The sequence below is a fragment of the Delphinus delphis genome, chromosome 2 (assembly GCF_949987515.2).
Source record: "Delphinus delphis chromosome 2, mDelDel1.2, whole genome shotgun sequence".
Taxonomy (NCBI): domain Eukaryota; kingdom Metazoa; phylum Chordata; class Mammalia; order Artiodactyla; family Delphinidae; genus Delphinus; species Delphinus delphis.
Window position 1 is genome coordinate 159512326 of NC_082684.1, and position 18244 is coordinate 159530569.

The 18244-nt window shown below is 38.4% G+C and overlaps 1 protein-coding gene across 12 annotated transcripts in view; it reads left to right on the forward strand.

Annotated features, from left to right (window-relative positions):
- The first annotated feature begins 1476 nt into the window (after positions 1–1476).
- The window catches only part of ABI1 (abl interactor 1), a 103293-nt gene continuing 86525 nt past the window's right edge, over positions 1477–18244 (forward strand). For 4 of the 12 annotated variants that reach the window (XM_060006073.1, XM_060006078.1, XM_060006075.1 and 1 more), the window contains exon 1: positions 1479–1718. In XM_060006073.1, the coding sequence (XP_059862056.1) occupies positions 1602–1718 (117 nt within the window). In that variant the 5' untranslated portion in view covers positions 1479–1601. Of the gene's footprint in view, positions 1719–18244 lie in introns of all 12 variants that reach the window. The other 8 variants (XM_060006085.1, XM_060006074.1, XM_060006076.1 and 5 more) reach the window with 4 other exon arrangements.

An 18244-nucleotide genomic window follows, 5' to 3' on the forward strand; every position in this document is an offset into this window, starting at 1 on the left:
AAATATAGGGTGTTTTAGGCTTTTCCAAAGCAGTTGATGATTTTTTAAAAAGCACAATGATTTTACACGATGTAGAGAAACAACCTGTACAAAACTTCAAAGATGTAGGGAGATATATGCAAAGAGTCAAAGAATAAGAGATCAGGATGCGATAGTACTAAAAATTGTTTGGTTTTATTTTTTATTTTTAAAAATTAAAAAAAATTAATGGAAGTATAGTTGATTTACTGTATTATCTTAGTGTTGTAACCAAGCAAAGCGCTTGTGGGCTAATGGCTCAGAAAGCCAAACTCTTGACTGTGGGAGTTTGCAGCAGAGTAAGGGTTTATTGCAGGGCGCCAAGCCAAGTGAGTGAGAGAAAAGCCTCAAACCCACTCCAGCTTGGTCTTTGAGTTACGGGTGTTTTAAAGATGAGGAACAAAGAAACTGGGATTAATCGTTGCCCTGTGACATTTCTTAATCGTGATTTCGGGAGTCAGAATGTCTCCAGTTTATGATTCTCTGGCCAGGTGGTCCATGGTCCACGGTCTGTGAGCTCACCTTGCCCTGGAGAAACATCCTGAGTTTGTACCTTAATGATGACACCTGTAACAGCGATTTTAGTGCATTAACGACGTTATTGACAGCAGTAACTATAGTCACCTGACGTAGGTTGATTAGTGTTAGCACAGGATTGAGGTCAGAGGGGAGAAAGAAATGAATGAAGTTTTGGATAGAGATTAATCATAAACTCAATAAGGGACCATGGTTTTAAGGGGACTCCAGTTTCAGGTGTACAACATAGTAAATATTTTTTATAGATTATATATGTGTGTTTGTTTTTAAATCGTGGGTCTGTAAGTGTATAGAGTCTCCTTACTCAACTTGTACCCCCAATGTTGAGTACATTGCTTGGTATAGAGCTGTTAATATCAAGTGTTGCCCAAATTTTAAGTGAATTGAGGAAGTTTAGAAAGTAAAGCCTGCAGAAGTTTAGAAAGTAAAGCTTGAGTCGCGTTATCTCTAACAAAATAGAGGAAGTAAAGATTTGGAGTTTTCCATACTCTAGTCCTTTTAAATCCTTATCAGATGGGTATCTGATTCAAGGGCGTTTCCTAGTTAACCAAGTTCTGCCAAGCTTCACAGCCTTCTCCGGGAACCGGTTTCATTTTCTAGAATCACCCTGTGGCGCCATCTCCCGGAGCTGTCAAGAAACTCGGGATTTAAACCACCACCCTTGTTCCAAGTTCTTTAATTGCTCTCCTCCCGGGTCTTTTTCTGAGGTTCCCTGGACGCATGCGCTTTCGATGGGCGGCCAAGCCAGTGAGAGACTACAATTCCCAGAAGGCCATGCCAAAGGGGGGGGGGGAAAGCCCGTGGTTGCGGGAAGGGGGAGGGAAAGACAGGAAGGCTCGCGAGAAAACGAGCTTGGGGAGGCTGCGAGAAGTGGGTGGAGGCGGGTGGAGAGCGTGAGGAGAGCGAGGAGGAGGTGCCGTCCCACAATACCAGGCGGGAGGGCGGGCAGGCGGTTTGTATCCGGGCTGTGAGGTGCTCGAAACCTCCGCGGACCTTGCAGCCTCTGTCTCTTTAACGCGAGAGGAAGCGATGCAGAGGGGTGGAAAATGGCAGAGCTGCAGATGTTACTAGAGGAGGAGATCCCGTCTGGCAAGAGGGCGCTGATAGAGAGTTATCAGAATCTGACCCGGGTGGCGGACTACTGTGAAAACAACTACATACAGGTGAGGAGCGCGGGCGCGCGGGCGGGCGCTGCCGGCCGGGCCGAGGACCCGCCGCCGGCCGCCCGAGTGACTAGCCCATTGGGCGGGGTGGGGAACTGGCTAACCTCAGCGGCAGCCCCAACCCCAGCCCCAGTCGGGGAGAGAGCGGGTGGCCGGGCTGCAATACAGGAAGTGGCCGTGGTGGTTGAAACCCATAGAAGCGGAGAGAGAAAATGGGCGAGGGAGCCCGGAGCAGCGGCCGCCGCGGTCCGGCGCCCCCCTGCCGTCCGCCTCCCCGCGGGCTCGGCCCCCCGAGCGCGCTGCCCCCCGGCCGCCCTCCACCCGCTGGCCTTCCGTCCCGGAGCCCCCCGCCACCTCTCCGCCGGCCGAGGGTCTCGGACCGGGCGAGCGAGCGGAGAGCAGAGGGCTGGGACGAGGCTTGGGGAGGAGCGGCAGGAGCGAGAGGAGAAGCGGGGGGTGCGTCGGGGGAGGGTGGGTGGGGGCGAGAGTATGTCAGTTCAGCCCAGAGGGTGTGTCTTTTATTTATTTATTTATTTTTAAAATTTGTCGTGAGTCACATCACACAGACCTCCCCCGAGGAGAGGAGGAAGCGGGTGGGGAGCGAGGGAGGGCGTAGAAGAGAAGTTAAATCTCCGAATTCCGTTAATTGAAGGTTTGTAAATCTGCCCGCCTGTCCCTTTTCAAGTCGGGTTTTCTCCCCCGCGTCTCATCATTTTCACTTCCGCCCCCACCGTAATATATTCTAGAGGTTGTTAGGGCGGTCGTTTGTGTAAAGCACAAATTATCCTTAACTGCTTGGAAAAATGGCTTCAATACTCTCTCTTCCCCAAAAGTTCTTGAACTGCTGGCTTCTTAAGTAACTTAACTTAAAATAGAATGGTGTAATCGCCGGTTGCTTTTTTCCTGAGGTTTCTCTCTTTACAGTACATGTAGAGAATGAATCCCCGAACTAGAACCAGAACGTCAAATATGTCATTCTAAATTTATTAGAAAATTCTTGGGACCTTATCTATGGCAGATAGTCGGTTGTTTGCTTTTATTTTAATGATTGAAAGTGAATTATGTTGTGTGGTAGTTTGGTGTGTAGATCTTTAACTGCATAAACTAACAGTTTGCAGTAGAAGCAAATAAAAGTAGCAGAGTCCTTTATATCAATGTAATGGCACCAAAAATTCGCTTGTTAGTGGTAAGGCATGACCAAAACGTGGTTTCAGAGGCTGGGGTTATTGCAGTTCAGAACTAAAGTATTTATAGCAATGCATCCCACGTGATTATCATTTTTAAGAACCAGTGGTTTCTGTGTTGGCAGATGCTTTTCCTCTATTTTTAGAAGGAGATACTGTTTTCAGAATATTTTGAATGTTTCTCAATTTCCATATTAGTAACATTGTATCTTCAGTAGCACTACTAGGAGTTCATCTCACAAATTTTTTCAAGCTTTTACTTTAGGAATTCCACTGATAAACTTGTTGAATGCCTGCCACATCTACTGTATTACTTGTTTTTGCAAACTTTATATTTAGCTTTTAAAAAAATATTCTAAAATCTAGTAGAAATGTGGATATAGTTTTCGAGCAGAAAAATTTTCTGTAGGTTATCGATATTAAAAATAAACATGTTTTATTCAACTTCACATGAAGAACTTTAAAATTGAAGTGAATCTCAGTTTGCTGAAGGTTTTAAAGATTTTGAAAGTCAGAGGGAGAGCACAGGAAGTTAAATTGCCCCCTTTCTAGAAAAGTCATTTCTTTGTAGAAGTCAGCAGATAGGCACTTCATAAAGGGGTGGCTTCTTTTCGTTTTGCATGTTGGGAAATCTGACAAATATATGGTGTGTTAACTGCTACGTGTTTGCCAATGCAAACGTGTTTTAACCTGTCTTTTGGCTATTTCTTTTTCAGGTAGTTGTGTGCTGTACATTTTTTTTTCCCCTGACCCTTTTCTTTTCTCCTCTTGCCACCGTAATTTTGAAGCACTTTAAAATTTCATTATATCCCTAATAAAATAAATCATGTTATTTCTCACATAGTCTTTTAAGCATGTTAGTACCATGATGCCAAGATCCACTGTCACTGGCCCCAAGTTTTTTTGGTGGTCCTAAACTTGACACCAGTGAGATATTTAGAAATACTGGGGAGCGGGGGGTGGGGGGGGGAATGAAATTCACACATAGCACTGTAATAGCTTTTAAACTTTGGGCTGCATGAAGCTGGCCACTAGCTCCCTTCCCAGGAGGCTCAGACAGGGTCACGCTCTGACAGGCTCAGAAGATGGTAGCTGATTTTGTGATGTGCTGTGGTGCTGTGAAGAAGGAACACATAGTACTAGAAATATCCATTTAGATGTCTTTTGAGATCTCTCTGTATCCCTTCTGTGACCGATTGGATAAGGGCTAACACCCTATGTAAACATACCTTCTCTTGGGGAAGGTATATGGTCACTTGTGTTTTGTGAATTTTTTTATACCCAAGGTGAGTTAAATTATTGCCTGAGTGATTTTTATCCTGAGAATTTACTTTTCATTTTGTTGTTTTCCTACAATTCGGAAGTACAGCTCAGGTAAGGTGTTTAGCTGGCAAGTTCTTTTGGCTGTAGTGCAATTGAGTCCTTGAGCACTTTATTAGCTCTTTTGGTCTTGTTGACTTTAATTATTAAATTGTATTATTAATAGCAAAACTTCTCATAAGAGTCCACTATCTTAAAAAGGACAGGGTTTTTGAAATTCTTATGGGAAAATAATATTCAAAGCAGAGAGTGTACTTTATATAAACATTTATATAGACATAAAGAAAAATCTTTGCCTTTTCCCACCTTTAGTTTGAATTTTCTGGTGGATTGTGTCAAGGACAGTCACTCTTCAACTTGAAGAGTTGTTTGTTCATCTGGCCAGTTCTCTTTGCTCTACTTTAGGGTCCATACTGCCTTTGTCATGGGGATTATTTTGAGGAATAGGGCAGAGATCTAAGTGAAAAGGAGTAGAAACTGGTTACGAAAGGTTTCTCAGCATAGATAGGGTAAGGACAGAAAAGTCTCCCTTACAGCTTAACTTTTTTAAAATTAATTAATTAATTAATTAATTAATTATTTTTGCGGTACGCGGGCCTCTCACTGTTTTGGCCTCTCCCGTTGTGGAGCACACGCTCCGGATGCGCAGGCTCAGCGTCCATGGCTCACGGGCCTAGCTGCTCTGTGGCATGTGGGATCTTCCCGGACCGGGGCACGAACCCGTGTCCCCTACATCGGCAGGGGGACTTCCAACCACTGCGCCACCAGGGAAGCCCAGCTTAACTTTTTAATTTAATTTTTTCCCCGGAATTCCGCCAACAGGGGCTTGTTTGGGTTAACAAGTATATACTAAAGTCTGGGAAGATGAAGGGGATGTCATCAGTGAGCTACTTAATTTAGCTTGATTTCCTCCACCCATGACGTCAGTTTATATTCATTTGCTCATTATACCCATGTGATCTTGGAAGGCAGATAATTTTTTGAGGGGGAGCACTTTAGAGTAGGTAAAAGCTGACATTTTTGGTACTTTACAGTTTATTCCAGTTTATAAACTAATGTCACTTAAGTATTACAATAATTATAATCATTTTTTCTTTCTTTTTTTTTTTAAACAAATGAGCAATCTGAGGTTCAGAGACGTTGAATACCTAGCCTAAAGTTCCATATCTTGTATGAGATGGTGCCTAGAATCAAACCCAGATTTTCTGATTCTGTATCCTAAGTGGGTAAAAAGAAATGTATGAAAAGGGTAATAGAAAAGGGAAGAGTAACTTGCTTCTACTTATTGAGTACCTACTCTTTCACAGTCTGTGCTGGTTGATTTGTATTACCTTTAATCCTTACAAAAACTCTCTGTGATAGGCAGTATTCTCTTCCAGATGAGGAAATTGGGACTTGGAAAAGTTAAATGAATTTTTGTTTGATCACACATTTAGGGATTGGCAGTCAGGATTTCTCCCTAACTCTTGACAGGCTCCAAAGGCTATGCTCTTTCCATATCACACTGTCTCCAGATGTGAATGAGTCTAGAACTCAGACTAGTTCAGAAATGTCATGGAATAGACTCTGATGGGTCATGTCTGGTAAACTAACAACTGTTTTACTGTTGTTTCCTGTGCGTTCCAAGTTGTAATATAAGAACAGGTGTGTTTGTAATTTGGGGACTTGCCCAATCACAAAAGATGGTAACTTTGGCACTTGAAGTATTGAATTACAGGAATCATAGGCTAGTTTTTCACTGAGCTCAGTGGATCCTCTTCTCTTGTGCATCTTTGCCTTTTATTTTTTTTCTGTTCTGAATCAGCTTTGCAATTGTGATAAGGAAATTTGTAGAAGAATTAGTAGAAGTTAGCAAAACAAAAAAATGTCTTGAAATATTTTGGGTAGTTCTGATTTCCACACAAACTATGTTCAGGTAAAGATGTCAAAGTGCTTGCTGAGATTAGGACAGATTGGAAATGGTAGAAATCTTACTTGCACTTGGAAGTTTGAGTAAAACAGTGGCTAGCAAAATTAGAGATATAGGTTGGAAATCTAAATGAATTAAACAGGGTTTTAGTAATGTACAACATGGTAACTCTAGTTAATAATACTGTATTGTATAATTGCTACTAGAGTATATCTAAAAAGTTCTCACCACAAGAAAGAAAAAAAAAATTTTTAATTTGTGTGGTGATGAATGTTAACTGGACTTATTGTGGTGACCATTTTGCTGTATATAAAAATAGTGAATTATTATATTGTACACCTGAAACTAATATGGTGTTATATGTCAGTCATATCTCAATAAACACAATAAAATGGGATTTTAGATAATTTTATGAAAAATCCTCAGTTAATTGTTAGATTGACCTATATCATGTCATAACATTAATTAAACATTAACGCTGCTGTCAAACAGGCAGAATCTGACCTTGCATATTAGGTCTTAATGAAAGTCCATTCATCTCTCTTTTTTTCCTTTTGTAACTATAATATAATAAGAACTTTACGTGTGGTACTGTGATCTAGTTCTGGTGTGTTTAGATCCTCAGTTTTAGTAGGTTTGTATCTTTAGAAGAGGGTTTTTTAAAGAAAATTGTTGAAATAATCCCTTAGGATAAGAACACTTTTCTAATTCCTCTTATGTGCTTCTGCTTTCTCCAGTTGGTTCTGATAGCTGAAGAATACTAATACTCCTTGAGGTAGAAAAGAGGTATTTGGGCAATTTGGATTCTGATCTATGACCATTTATTTATTTATTGGCCGTGCTGTGAGGCGTGTGGGAATCTTAGTTCCCTGACCAGGGATCCCCCCTGCAGTGGAAGCTCGGAATCTTAACCACTGGATAGCCAGGAAAGTCCCTCTGTGGCCATTTAGAATAACTGTATCTTCAGTTAAATTATGTCCTAGGAATTAGAAATTTGTGAGTTAATAGGCAAGAATGTATTAGCCAGAGAAGAAGAGTGCTAATATTGGGACAAGAGTTTGAGTCAGACATTAGGAGATTGTGTAGACGTAATTCCATGAAAATAGTGTTTGTAAGAAAAGTAAGGTAAAAGTGATAGTTGAAAGGTAATTTTGGAGCATTTAAAAAGTTTGAATTTGGGGGGAGCTATATATTTTTTCTAGTGTCTTTTTGTGTTGATTGTAATTTTTACTGAAGTTATGGTTTGACTTTTGAAGAATAATAGTCAAACCCTGGGGCTACAAATGTTTTAGACCTTAATATTTATTTAATAAGACGCCATCCTAGAAAATAAGGGATTTTTTAAAAAAGTATGATATTGAGAAAATGGCAATTGTTTGATTTTGGAAAATGTCAGTTACTGGATTTTGTTTTTAAAGGAGATAGCTAACCTGATGATTTTAACTGTAAACATTAATTCCATAGAAAGGAGACTTGAAGTTTTTTAGTATTACCACTCTGTGTCAACCCAAATAGGTACACTTAACTAACTAATTTACTAATTTTCTTCATTTACAAAATGAAATTTTCTGAGAAATAGTTGGTAGTGAACTAGTATTTGTGAAAAAAATCTGGAAGCAAAACAAAACATCCTAAGGAAGATAATATTTATTTGTTATCAGATTCTAATTTTGATATGCATGTGTGCTTAGCAAGTTCAGCAGATGTTTGTGGAATTGTGATTTATATCAACTAAAGAATATTGGTAGTACCATCTCAGGTATAGCTTAAAGTATAAGGAAACCATTTAAAGTCTTATTTTACTAATTTTTAGCACAGTAATTAAAAACTCATATACTCAGATGTGGAGAGAATGGCATAACGAACCCCGACGTGTTCAACATCCAGCTTTAACAATTACCAACTCATGGCCAGTCTCCTTTCATCTGTAATCCTCTCCTGTCTGTCTGTCATTATTGTAAAGTCCATCTTTGATGTATCATTTCATCCATAAATATTTTAGTACGTGTCTCTAAAAGATAAAAGGCTTATTTAAATCCATTGCACAATTTCTATATGTGGGGGAAAAGATAATGAATGTTATTATGATTTATTTATGACAATAAGGAGTAGAGAGCTTTAAAATAGTTAATGTATTTTAAGTTTACAAACCATTTTGTTAGTAATTCCTGCCATAGGTTGATTAGAATATAGCTATATTATATGCTTCATAATGGAATTTAAAAAATTGAGCTGTAAGTCATATAATATAAAACCAACCATTTTAAAGCATACAGTTCAGTGGTATTTAGTGCATTCACAGTGTTCTGCAACCACCGCCTCGATGTATTCTAAAACATTTTCATCACTCCTCGGGAAAGCCCATACCTGTTAAGCAGTTTGTCCCCATCCCAACCCCCCGGCACCTGGCATCCATCAGTTTGCCTTGTTTCTATGAATTTACCTATTCTATATATTTCATATGAATGGAATTATACAATATGTGGCCTTTTGTGTCTCTTTCACTTATATAAAGCGTAATGTTTTCAAGGTTCATTCACTTGGTAGCATGTATTAGTACTGTATTCCTCTTTATGGCTTAGTAATGTTCTAGTGTATGTATATTATACCACATTTTGTTTATTCATTCATCCTTTGATGGACATTTGGGTTGTTTCTACCTTTTCGCTGTTGTGAATAGTATTGCTGTGAATATTCATGTACAGTATTTGAGTGCCTGTTTTCAGTTCTTTTCCATATATACACCTAGGAGTCCTTCATAGTGGTATTTTGTTGTGAAATACCTAATTACCTAATTTTGCACGTAGATAATTTTGAATTTCTACCATTGTACTGCAGTGTTAAGAAGGAATTCCAGGCATGAACATACACTCAGAACTTCAGTGTGGATTAAGGCTTGGAGCCTAATTTTCCACTTTATATGTAAAGTTAATTTTCCCCCTGATTACCAAAGTAATATCAAATACGGTAATTGCACGAATTTTAAACTTTTTAGAAATATATATAGCTTAGACAGGACAAGTTCCTTGTAATATCACTCACATATACAGCTTTCAACGAATATATCTAAACTTTATATTGTACAATTGGTAAACTCATATTGCTGATAATAAGGCAGAAAGTATTTCAGTCATAGTATACTTTAAAATTAAAAAATTCTAACACTTCTGTGAGATTATCTAATTATTAATTCAAATGTGAATTATATTCTTATTTAGAGCTTAAATGAAGCATAGTACGTAAGATGTGCAGCTGGATATTCTCAACTGCTTTTGATTGGAGCAAAATTTTATTATTTATCTCCTTGAAACTTAAAGGAAACAAAAATACTGTTAATGAAAAAGTGTATTACTGAAAAAATTTAATTTACCTTTAGTTTGTTTCCTGACTTTATGTTTAATTACTGTTAGTAATTTCTACATGGTGTGATAAAATTGGGTTTGGTAAATTTTATTTTCATTTTCTTGAAAGGCAAGTGTGGTACTTTGTGGAACCCTTTTTATTTGGGCCATGGGGAATTAATGCCCTCTACTTAAACACCAGAAAGGTATGTAATGCAGCATATGGAAAAAGATACTTAGTTCAAATACTGGCAACCTAAGACTTGTAGTAACAAACACTTTAGAAGGCAGTGTAGTGGAAAGGGTTGATTAGTGCCATTTAAAAATCATGGTTACCACTCAAAAGTGAGGCCTCAGTATAGCCCAGCAATCCCACTTTCTTTTTCCACGTCATTTAATTTAAGTTAATTAATTAATTTATTTTTTGGCTGCATTGGGTTTTCGTTGCTGTGCGCTGGCTTTTCTCTAGTTGTGGAGAGCAATGGCTACTACTCTTTGGGGTGCGCGGGCTTCTCATCGTGATGGCTTCTCTTGTTGTGGGCACGGGCTCTAGGTACACAGGCTTCAGTAGTTGTGGCACGTGGGCTCAGTAGTTGTGGCTTGTGGGCTCTAGAGCGTAGGCACAGTAGTGTGGCTCACGGACCCAGTTGCTCCGCGGCATGTGGGATCTTCCCAGACCAGGGCTTGAACCCGTGTCCCCTGCATTGGCAGGCAGATTCTCAACCACTGCACCACCAGGGAAGCCCTGGCAGGCAGATTTTTAACCACTGCGCCACCAGGGAAGTCCTTCCACGTCATTTTACACCATAAACTGTTTTAAATTTTCTCTTCCCTTTTAAAATCTCTTTCCTTTCTCATCTTTTATTTCATAGAGAAAATAGACCTCATTGTATAAGACATATACTTTCTTACCACTACATTTCCAAGCCTACTGGTGTCCTCATTCGTCCTATTCTGCTTCCTTCTTGTAATGGAGGAGAGGTGTGCTTCCTCCTAGCTAAGGTCAGTCCTTATCTTTGCTCTGGGTCCCATCCTTGCTTGCCTTTTTAGAAAACTTACACTTCTCATATCTTTATTTCTTCTCTCCTTACTGATTTTGTGCAGCCAGAATTGAAACATCTCAAGCTTCTTGATCAGTGTTTAGTTCTTTTCTTGCTTGTTTTCTCAGCATCACTTCACACAATTGACCATTCCCTCTTTTTTTTTTTTTTTTTTAAAGCTAATTCTTTGGCTTCTGTGATGACATTCTTTACTACTTTTTCCTGTTACCGTCTGGCCCTTTGTTCTCCCTTACCTTGAAATATTACAGTGACTTTGTATGAGCTCCTTTCTACACCTACCCCCTTAGGCTGTTTTAGTTATTCCCATCTGAATGATCTCTCTTCCACTGCAATTTCAATCCATATATCTGCTTGTTTGAGTCACAGGTACCTCAGACTTATAGAAACTGAACTCATCCCCTTTCCCCAGTCTCTCCTACTACTTACTTTCCGCTGACTCACGCACTCGAAACCCGGGCATCGTTCTTGGCTCCTCCATTATTCTTTCCTGGCACCTCCTTCCCCAACTACCACTACTGATTCATCTGTACCGGGTCCTGTTGAATCTTCTTCTTAAATCTGTCTATTCCATCTCCTAGTGTAAAGCTTATACAACTGCTGTAGCTTCTGTCTTCTCATCACCACGTACCCCCTCTGATCACCTCGCTATTATCCACACTGTGCCACTTGAATGTCACTTTCAAAATGGAAATCTGATCATGTCACTTCCCTGCTTAAAAGTTAGTCAGTGATTCCTCATAAATATGCAGTTTCACAGCGAGGCCTATTAGGCCATATGTAGCATAGCTCCTGTCTTTCTAGTCTTACTGCATTCATCCCATTACCCTCGTCTTAACCAGTCAGTCATATTGGCCTTTCAGTTTTTGAAATTTCGTTTTTTTGCCTTTGCAAATGTTATCTGACTAGAAAACTTGTTCCTCTTGGTCTGAATATTATTCATTTGTCAGGTCTTATAGTTCAGATGAAAAATTACTATATTCATTCATTCATTCTTCATTTGATCAAAATCCTTTGAGTACCTACTAAGTGTCAGGTACTATCCTAGGTACCACAGATAGAAATATAATGTGAGCCACATATCTAAGTTAAAATTTTTCTAAAAACCACATTTAAAAAGTAGGAAGAAATAGGTTGAAATTAATTTTAATAACATTTTATTTAACCCAGTGCATCCAGAATATAATTATTTCAATAAGTTATCAACATAAATAGTTTGTTAGGGACCTCCCTGGTTAAGAATCTGCCTGCCAATGCAGGGGACACGGGTTTGAGCCCTGGTCGTGGAAGATCCCACATGCCGCAGAGCAACTAAGCCCGTGCGCCACAACTACTGAGCCTGCACTCTAGAGCCTGTGAGCCACAACTACTGAGCCCACATGCCACAACTACTGAAGCCCGTGCACCTAGAGCCCGTGCTCTGCAACAAGAGAAGCCACTGCAATGAGAAGCCTGAGCACTGCATCGAAGAGTAGCCCTTGCTCACCGCAACTAGAGAAAGCCCATGCACGGCAGCGAAGACCCAACACGGCCAAAATTTAAAAATTTATATTAAAAAATAGTTTGTTAATGAGATATTTTACATTCTTTTTAAAGTACTAAATCTTTGGAATCTGATTGTGTTTTATACTCGCAGCACATCTTAGTTGCTGCAAAGACAGTGAAAAACTGGGACAATTAATACGTGGGAAGTCCTGTGAAATGTAAGGATAGTTGGAATCGAGGTACTAGAGTAAACTGCAGAGATAGAAGTTGGGTGTTTAGAATGTGGGATTTTTAAAATCTAGATTTTTGGAAATGGTGTAATTACTAGTGATGACCATGGGAGGTTTTGACAGTGATGAAGAAAAAATGGAAGAAAAAATTGTTTTAATTCAGGAAGTCATATGACTGAGAGACAAGAGTTTTGGGTGGATTATCTGAGTGAATGTTGACATCACTAAGAATATGATAGGAATAGTGATGAATTAGTGAGTCCTTAGCGAAGGAGGGGAGTAATGAGGATGTTGGTGGATGACAGCAATAAGGTTTCTTTCTTAAACACCTCTTCCCTGTCCTACAAAGTCAATTTATACCCTATTAAATGCTCTCATAGAATCCTGTATGTTTCCTCTGTGGTGCTCATTACATACGTTTGACACCTGATGCTGATCTACAAGAAAGCAGGTTTACCACGTTTGTCTTGTTTATTCCCATATCTCCAGTGCCAGGCACATAAGCTCTCCAAAGTTTACATGAACTGTTTAAGGAGTCTGGAAGCTTAGTTCTGGTCCTCAGTTCTATCACGAATTAGTTGTATTTTAACCAGCCTTTAACTCTTTTATTTTATCTTCTAAAAAAGGGCGAGTTTGAACTAGATTATGTCTAAAGTTACAATTCTGATGGTTTTTAGTAGAGTTTGTCTCTAACTTTTAGCCCTATAGTTCTGATGTTTTTCATTAGTTTGTTTCTGAGTTAGTCCTTCAATTTCCTCTAAAAAAAAATCGCCAATTTACTTACACTTATTCCTTCTATTTCGTTGTTAACAAATGTTATGTTTAAATGTTTACTTTGTCATAATTAAGGTATCAAGATACTGAATAAATAGGTTGTTCAGGAAGTGGTTTAATTCAGATTGTTATGAACTGTGATTCCTCTTAAACATTCTTAAAATCTTTTTATTAAAATCACTTTTTCAGTCTTGCTGAAGAGAGAAAATATAAGTGAGATTGTGTTAAATTAGACATCTTTGTCTTTATTCCTTCACTGTATAGATCAACAGTACTGAAACTTACGGTCTCAGCACTCCTTTATACGCTCAAAAAATATCAAGGATCCCAGAGAACTTTCCTTTAGGTGGTTATATTTATCAGTATTTACTGTATCAAAAGTTAAAATGGAGAAGTTTAAAATGTTTATTAATTCATTTAAAATAACATGTAATGGGTTTTAAGATAAATAATGTAAATAATAATTTTCTGAAAAATATCCACAGGTTTCCCAAACAAAAAAAGTTTAATGAGAAGAGTGGCATTGTTTTATATTACTGCACATCTCTTTAGTGACTGGCTAGAAGACAGCTAGAAGACACTTCTGCATTCAGCCTGTTGTGATATTTTATTTCGGTTGAACTATGTGAGAAAATCTGGCTTCATACAGTTACGTAGTTAGAAAGGAAGGAGTATTTTAATAGCCTATGCATAGAATTATGGATAATTTTCTTCGATATTGTATCAAAACTCGGCAGATAGTAGTTCTTAAAGGTTGATTGCTCTGTGGACTCTGAAACCATATCAATGAACATTTTATACTCCAGTACATTAAAAATCATTGCATGGGTCATTTGGATGGAAAGTATTTGTTCACTTAGTTATGTGGATCCTTCTGAATGTTGACACATTTCATTATACGATATGAAAAAAATCACATTCATTAATATCACTACAGATCTTATGAGTCTTTAAGTATTGAAAAGCTTCCAAGCTCACACTGGTGGATGAAAGGTTTCCAAAATTCTATTTTTTACTTGAAAGCTCGAATTTTACTGTTGGCAACAAATATTGCCAGTTATTTTCCTTGAAATTATAGGCTCACTTCGTTCATTTTTAGGAAAATGTCTGCCAAATATCCTATCTGATTAACCATAGTTTGTCAGTTGTTTTTTGAAGTTCCATGGAAAAATGGCTTATTCAGCTTGCAACTAAATTGCACAAGTGCTTTTTCCTATTGTACTTAGAATGCAGAATTACTTTATATATACTTTTCATTTTGTCACACAGAATGTTAAAAGGCATCTTGCCAGAAGAGAAGGCAAATAGCATTAGTATTATTATGAAAATAGTTTTGACCTTGTGAACGTCCAGAAAGGGTGTGAGAGATCCTCAGTAGTCCGCAGACCACACTTGGAGAAACTTTGGTATAGATGATTGGTTTAGTAGACTTAATGTCTTCCATTTATGGTAATAGTGGGACTCTGAATTTTAAATATCTTTGTATAGCACTATCTGTAGTGCGCATCTCTGACTAAAAGCTTGTGTAAATACTTCATAAAAAATTTAAAGTTCCTTGTGTAGGAATTCTCTTAGTACAGCATATACTATGTTAATCGTTTTGGATAGTTTCTTATATTATGGGTCTTATTATTGCTCTGTATATTTCACCTTTCAGCACTAATTTTGAAATAGTATTAGTTTCATATATCTGTTTTCTCCAAATTTTACCCATGCCAAAAGTTTGGTAATTTGTTTGAATAAATTTGTTTGATTAGTAGGAAGTTGTTTAAATTATATGATTTTTATGAAGCAGTATGAAACACTAATTTTAAAGTGTTTATCTTAATCATTTAGTTTATTTCTAATTTGAGTATGTTCCAAATTAGATTTGAAGAAATCTGTTGTTGATATTACCTATGGTACATATCTTCCTTTTCTGTACTAAAGTATTTGTCTCAAAAAAAATAAAAATGACCCAACTAAAGTAGTAGAAAAAGACAAAAAAATGGAGAATATGTTTTTTGTTTCAGCTGTTTCTCTGACATTTTCCCTCTTCTGTTATTAATTTTTATGCTTTTCATGAAAAAAGCTTTGGATTAATCCACTTCTCTTTTAAACCATTTCCCTTTCAAAAAGGTTGCGAAATCTTTTTTTCTTTTTCACCTCCACATTTCATTTAATATTCAATCATATTTAGACTTTATTATGAATAGTGGGGAGACAAACTGGCGATACTCCCATTCTTTCAGAATAATCAGAGAATGCCATAAAGATCCTAAAGAAAACTGGCAAATTTTTATGGGTTCCCAAGTTGGAACCATAGGAATGCCCAATAAAGTGAAATATGTGTAATTATATGTAGCATACTTCACTGTATGACAGAATATATTAGTTAGTCACTTATTCAGTTATTCAGCAGTTTTTGACTATCATGTGCCTAAGTATATTTTGTGAATCAGATGTAATGGTTGCCCTTAAGATAAAATCTCTGCCTCCCTCGCTAATCAAATAAATCACATCCTGTAATAAATTTTGTCTAGGGAAGCACATGTCGACATGAGAGTGTATGTCAGCTGCTCCCACCCAGCCTGGCATATCAAAGAAGTAATGTTGGGATTGAGATCTGAAGGGTGAATATAATTAACCAAATTTAATATAGTTAACCAAGAAATTTTGAGGGAAGGAACAACAGTGTCCTTACCAGAGGGAACAGGAACATTATGTATACAGGCCCAAAGGTGAGGGAAAACAGAATTATTATTATTATTTTTTTGCATCTTTATTGGATTATAATTACTTTACAATCTTGTGTTAGTTTCCACTGTACAGCAAAGTGAATCAGCTATATGTATACATGTATCTCCTCCCTCTTGAGCCTCCCTCCCACCCTCCGCATCCCACCCCTCTAGGTCATCACAAAGCACTGACATGATCTCCCTGTGCTATACAGCAGCTTCCCACTACCTATTTATTTTACATATGGTAGGGTATATATGTCAGTGCTACTCTCTCAGTTCGTCCCAGCCTTCCCTTCCTCCCCGTGTCCATACGTCCGTTCTCTATGAGCAGAATGATTTTGAACAAGTTATAAACCTGTGTGCTTTAGAGTATAGTGAGCAAAGAGGGGAAAGTGATCTGTGGGGACTTAGGGACCAGATCAAATAAGTTTTTTATAGGCTATGTTAAGGATGTTGGTCTTTTTTCTGAGGCTGATGCGAAGACGTGGAAAATTTTAAGCAATGGTATGACATTATCATTTTTACTTTTTAAAGATTACTTGTGTTTTGGGCTTCCCTGGTGGCGCAGTGGTTGAGAATCTGCCTGCTAATTCAGGGGACACGGGTTTGAGCCCTGGTCTGGGAAGATCCCACATGCCGCGGAGCAACTAGGCCCGTGAGCCACAACTACTGAGCCTGAGCGTCTGGAGCCTGTGCTCCGCAACAAGAGAGGCTGCAATAGTGAGAGGCCTGCGCACCGCGATGAAGAGTGGCCCCTGCTTGCCACAACTAGAGAAAGCCCTCACACAGAAATGAAGACCCAACACAGCCAAAAATAAATAAATAAATAAAAAGGCAAGCATTTGAAGCCCTTTTAAAAAAATAAAAATAAAGATTACTTGTGTTCAGAGTGGAGAACAGATTGGAAGGAGGCTGGAGTATGTATGGATTGGAAGGAGCTTAAGAGGAGCTGGTGGGAGGCTGATCTTGAGGTGATGGTAGCGAGTGGTTGTGAATTATCTAAACTCTCTAGTGCCTAGAATCATTGTGATGGGCTGTGACTACTTATTTTTCTTTTCTAGAAGGAGGAGTGTTTGAGGCTGTAGAGATGTGTTAAAAGTAATTCAACAACTAGTTGTTTGATGCTCAACGAATAGTTATTAATTGCCTACTCTATGATAAGACTCCAGGTGTTGTGATGTCTATGTTATATGCAGTATAGTTATGTAAAAATCATTGAATGATAGAAGATTATAAAGCCTTAAATTTAGGGAAGAGAAAATTGATCTGTAGTACTTACATTTAAATGAGGAAATGTTCTGTATAGAAGAAAATAATTGTAACTTTTGAAAGGTTTTTAGTTTTGGCAGTTTGTAGAATTTTGCTTACAGAAAGAAAAAATGTCAAGCAGCATTTTTTTTCCTAAAAGAGCATCTAGGTAATTAATAGATTCCCATAAAAGATTAAATAATTCAGTTGTATTAAAAGCAAAACCTAGAGTTTCCCTTCCTTCTCCCCATATGCCTGTTCATCCCCTCCCCCAAACCACCATCAAGTTGTGTTGTATCCTTCCACTTTTGGCACAGAGGATGAGGAAGATTCGTCTGGCATTGGTGCAGGATGGATTTGTGAAGGGGCAGACTGGATGCAGAGTGACAAGTTAGAGGACTGTTATATCTGTTCTTGAATTGAGATAGCTGCAGTTAAGATGGAAAAGGAAGAAATAGGTGCAAGAAGAAGAATCAGGAAGCTCGGTGAAGGAGATATGGTGGATAGGGAAAGGGAGAACTCAAAGATGACTTATTTCACCTGGAGCCATTCTCCTCCAGCGTAAAGCCAATATGCCCACAGAAGGTAATTTGCAGTCACAGAAGTGAATCTATGGACCTTCTCTTTTTCAGCCGTTAGTACACAGTTGGTTCCGGCACACTCCAGCTTTTACTCCTCCACAATTGAATTGATTGGCAGAGCAGTGGGTTGGAAAATAGGAATAAGACTTGACTGTTAGCTGGCAGTGTGGGTAGAAGTGGGCAGCGGGAGGAGAGAGGAAAGGCACTCTAAGGTTTCTCTGGCTGTGTGCTGTGGTGTCATGAGGCTGAGGGGCAAGTTCCTCCTTCTAACATTAATTTTGATGTTCTGTCGTAATCTTCTGTATTATAGATTGCTGGATTTTTAGACACTTAGAATCGTTTTATAAGTACCTTCAAAATATGTGTGGCTTATATGTGGATTGAGAACTGTCCCTTTTAAAAAGGAACTTTCAGAGAGAATTTTAAGGAACAGTGCAATGTTTGGGGGTTTCAGGGAAATTTAAATTTCTCATGGAGTGAGTTTTTCTGAGTCATGAGTTAAGCGGAAGGGGAGGTTGGGAGGCAAGGGATCTAGGTAGTAGGAAAATCATGTGTACCACGACAAGTTTGAAAGAGCTACACATAATTCGTTTTTGATAGTGTCAGATGCAAGGGAGGGTAGTGGAGGAGATGAGGTCTCAGTCAAAAATATACCCAAACTGCTGGCATTAAACTG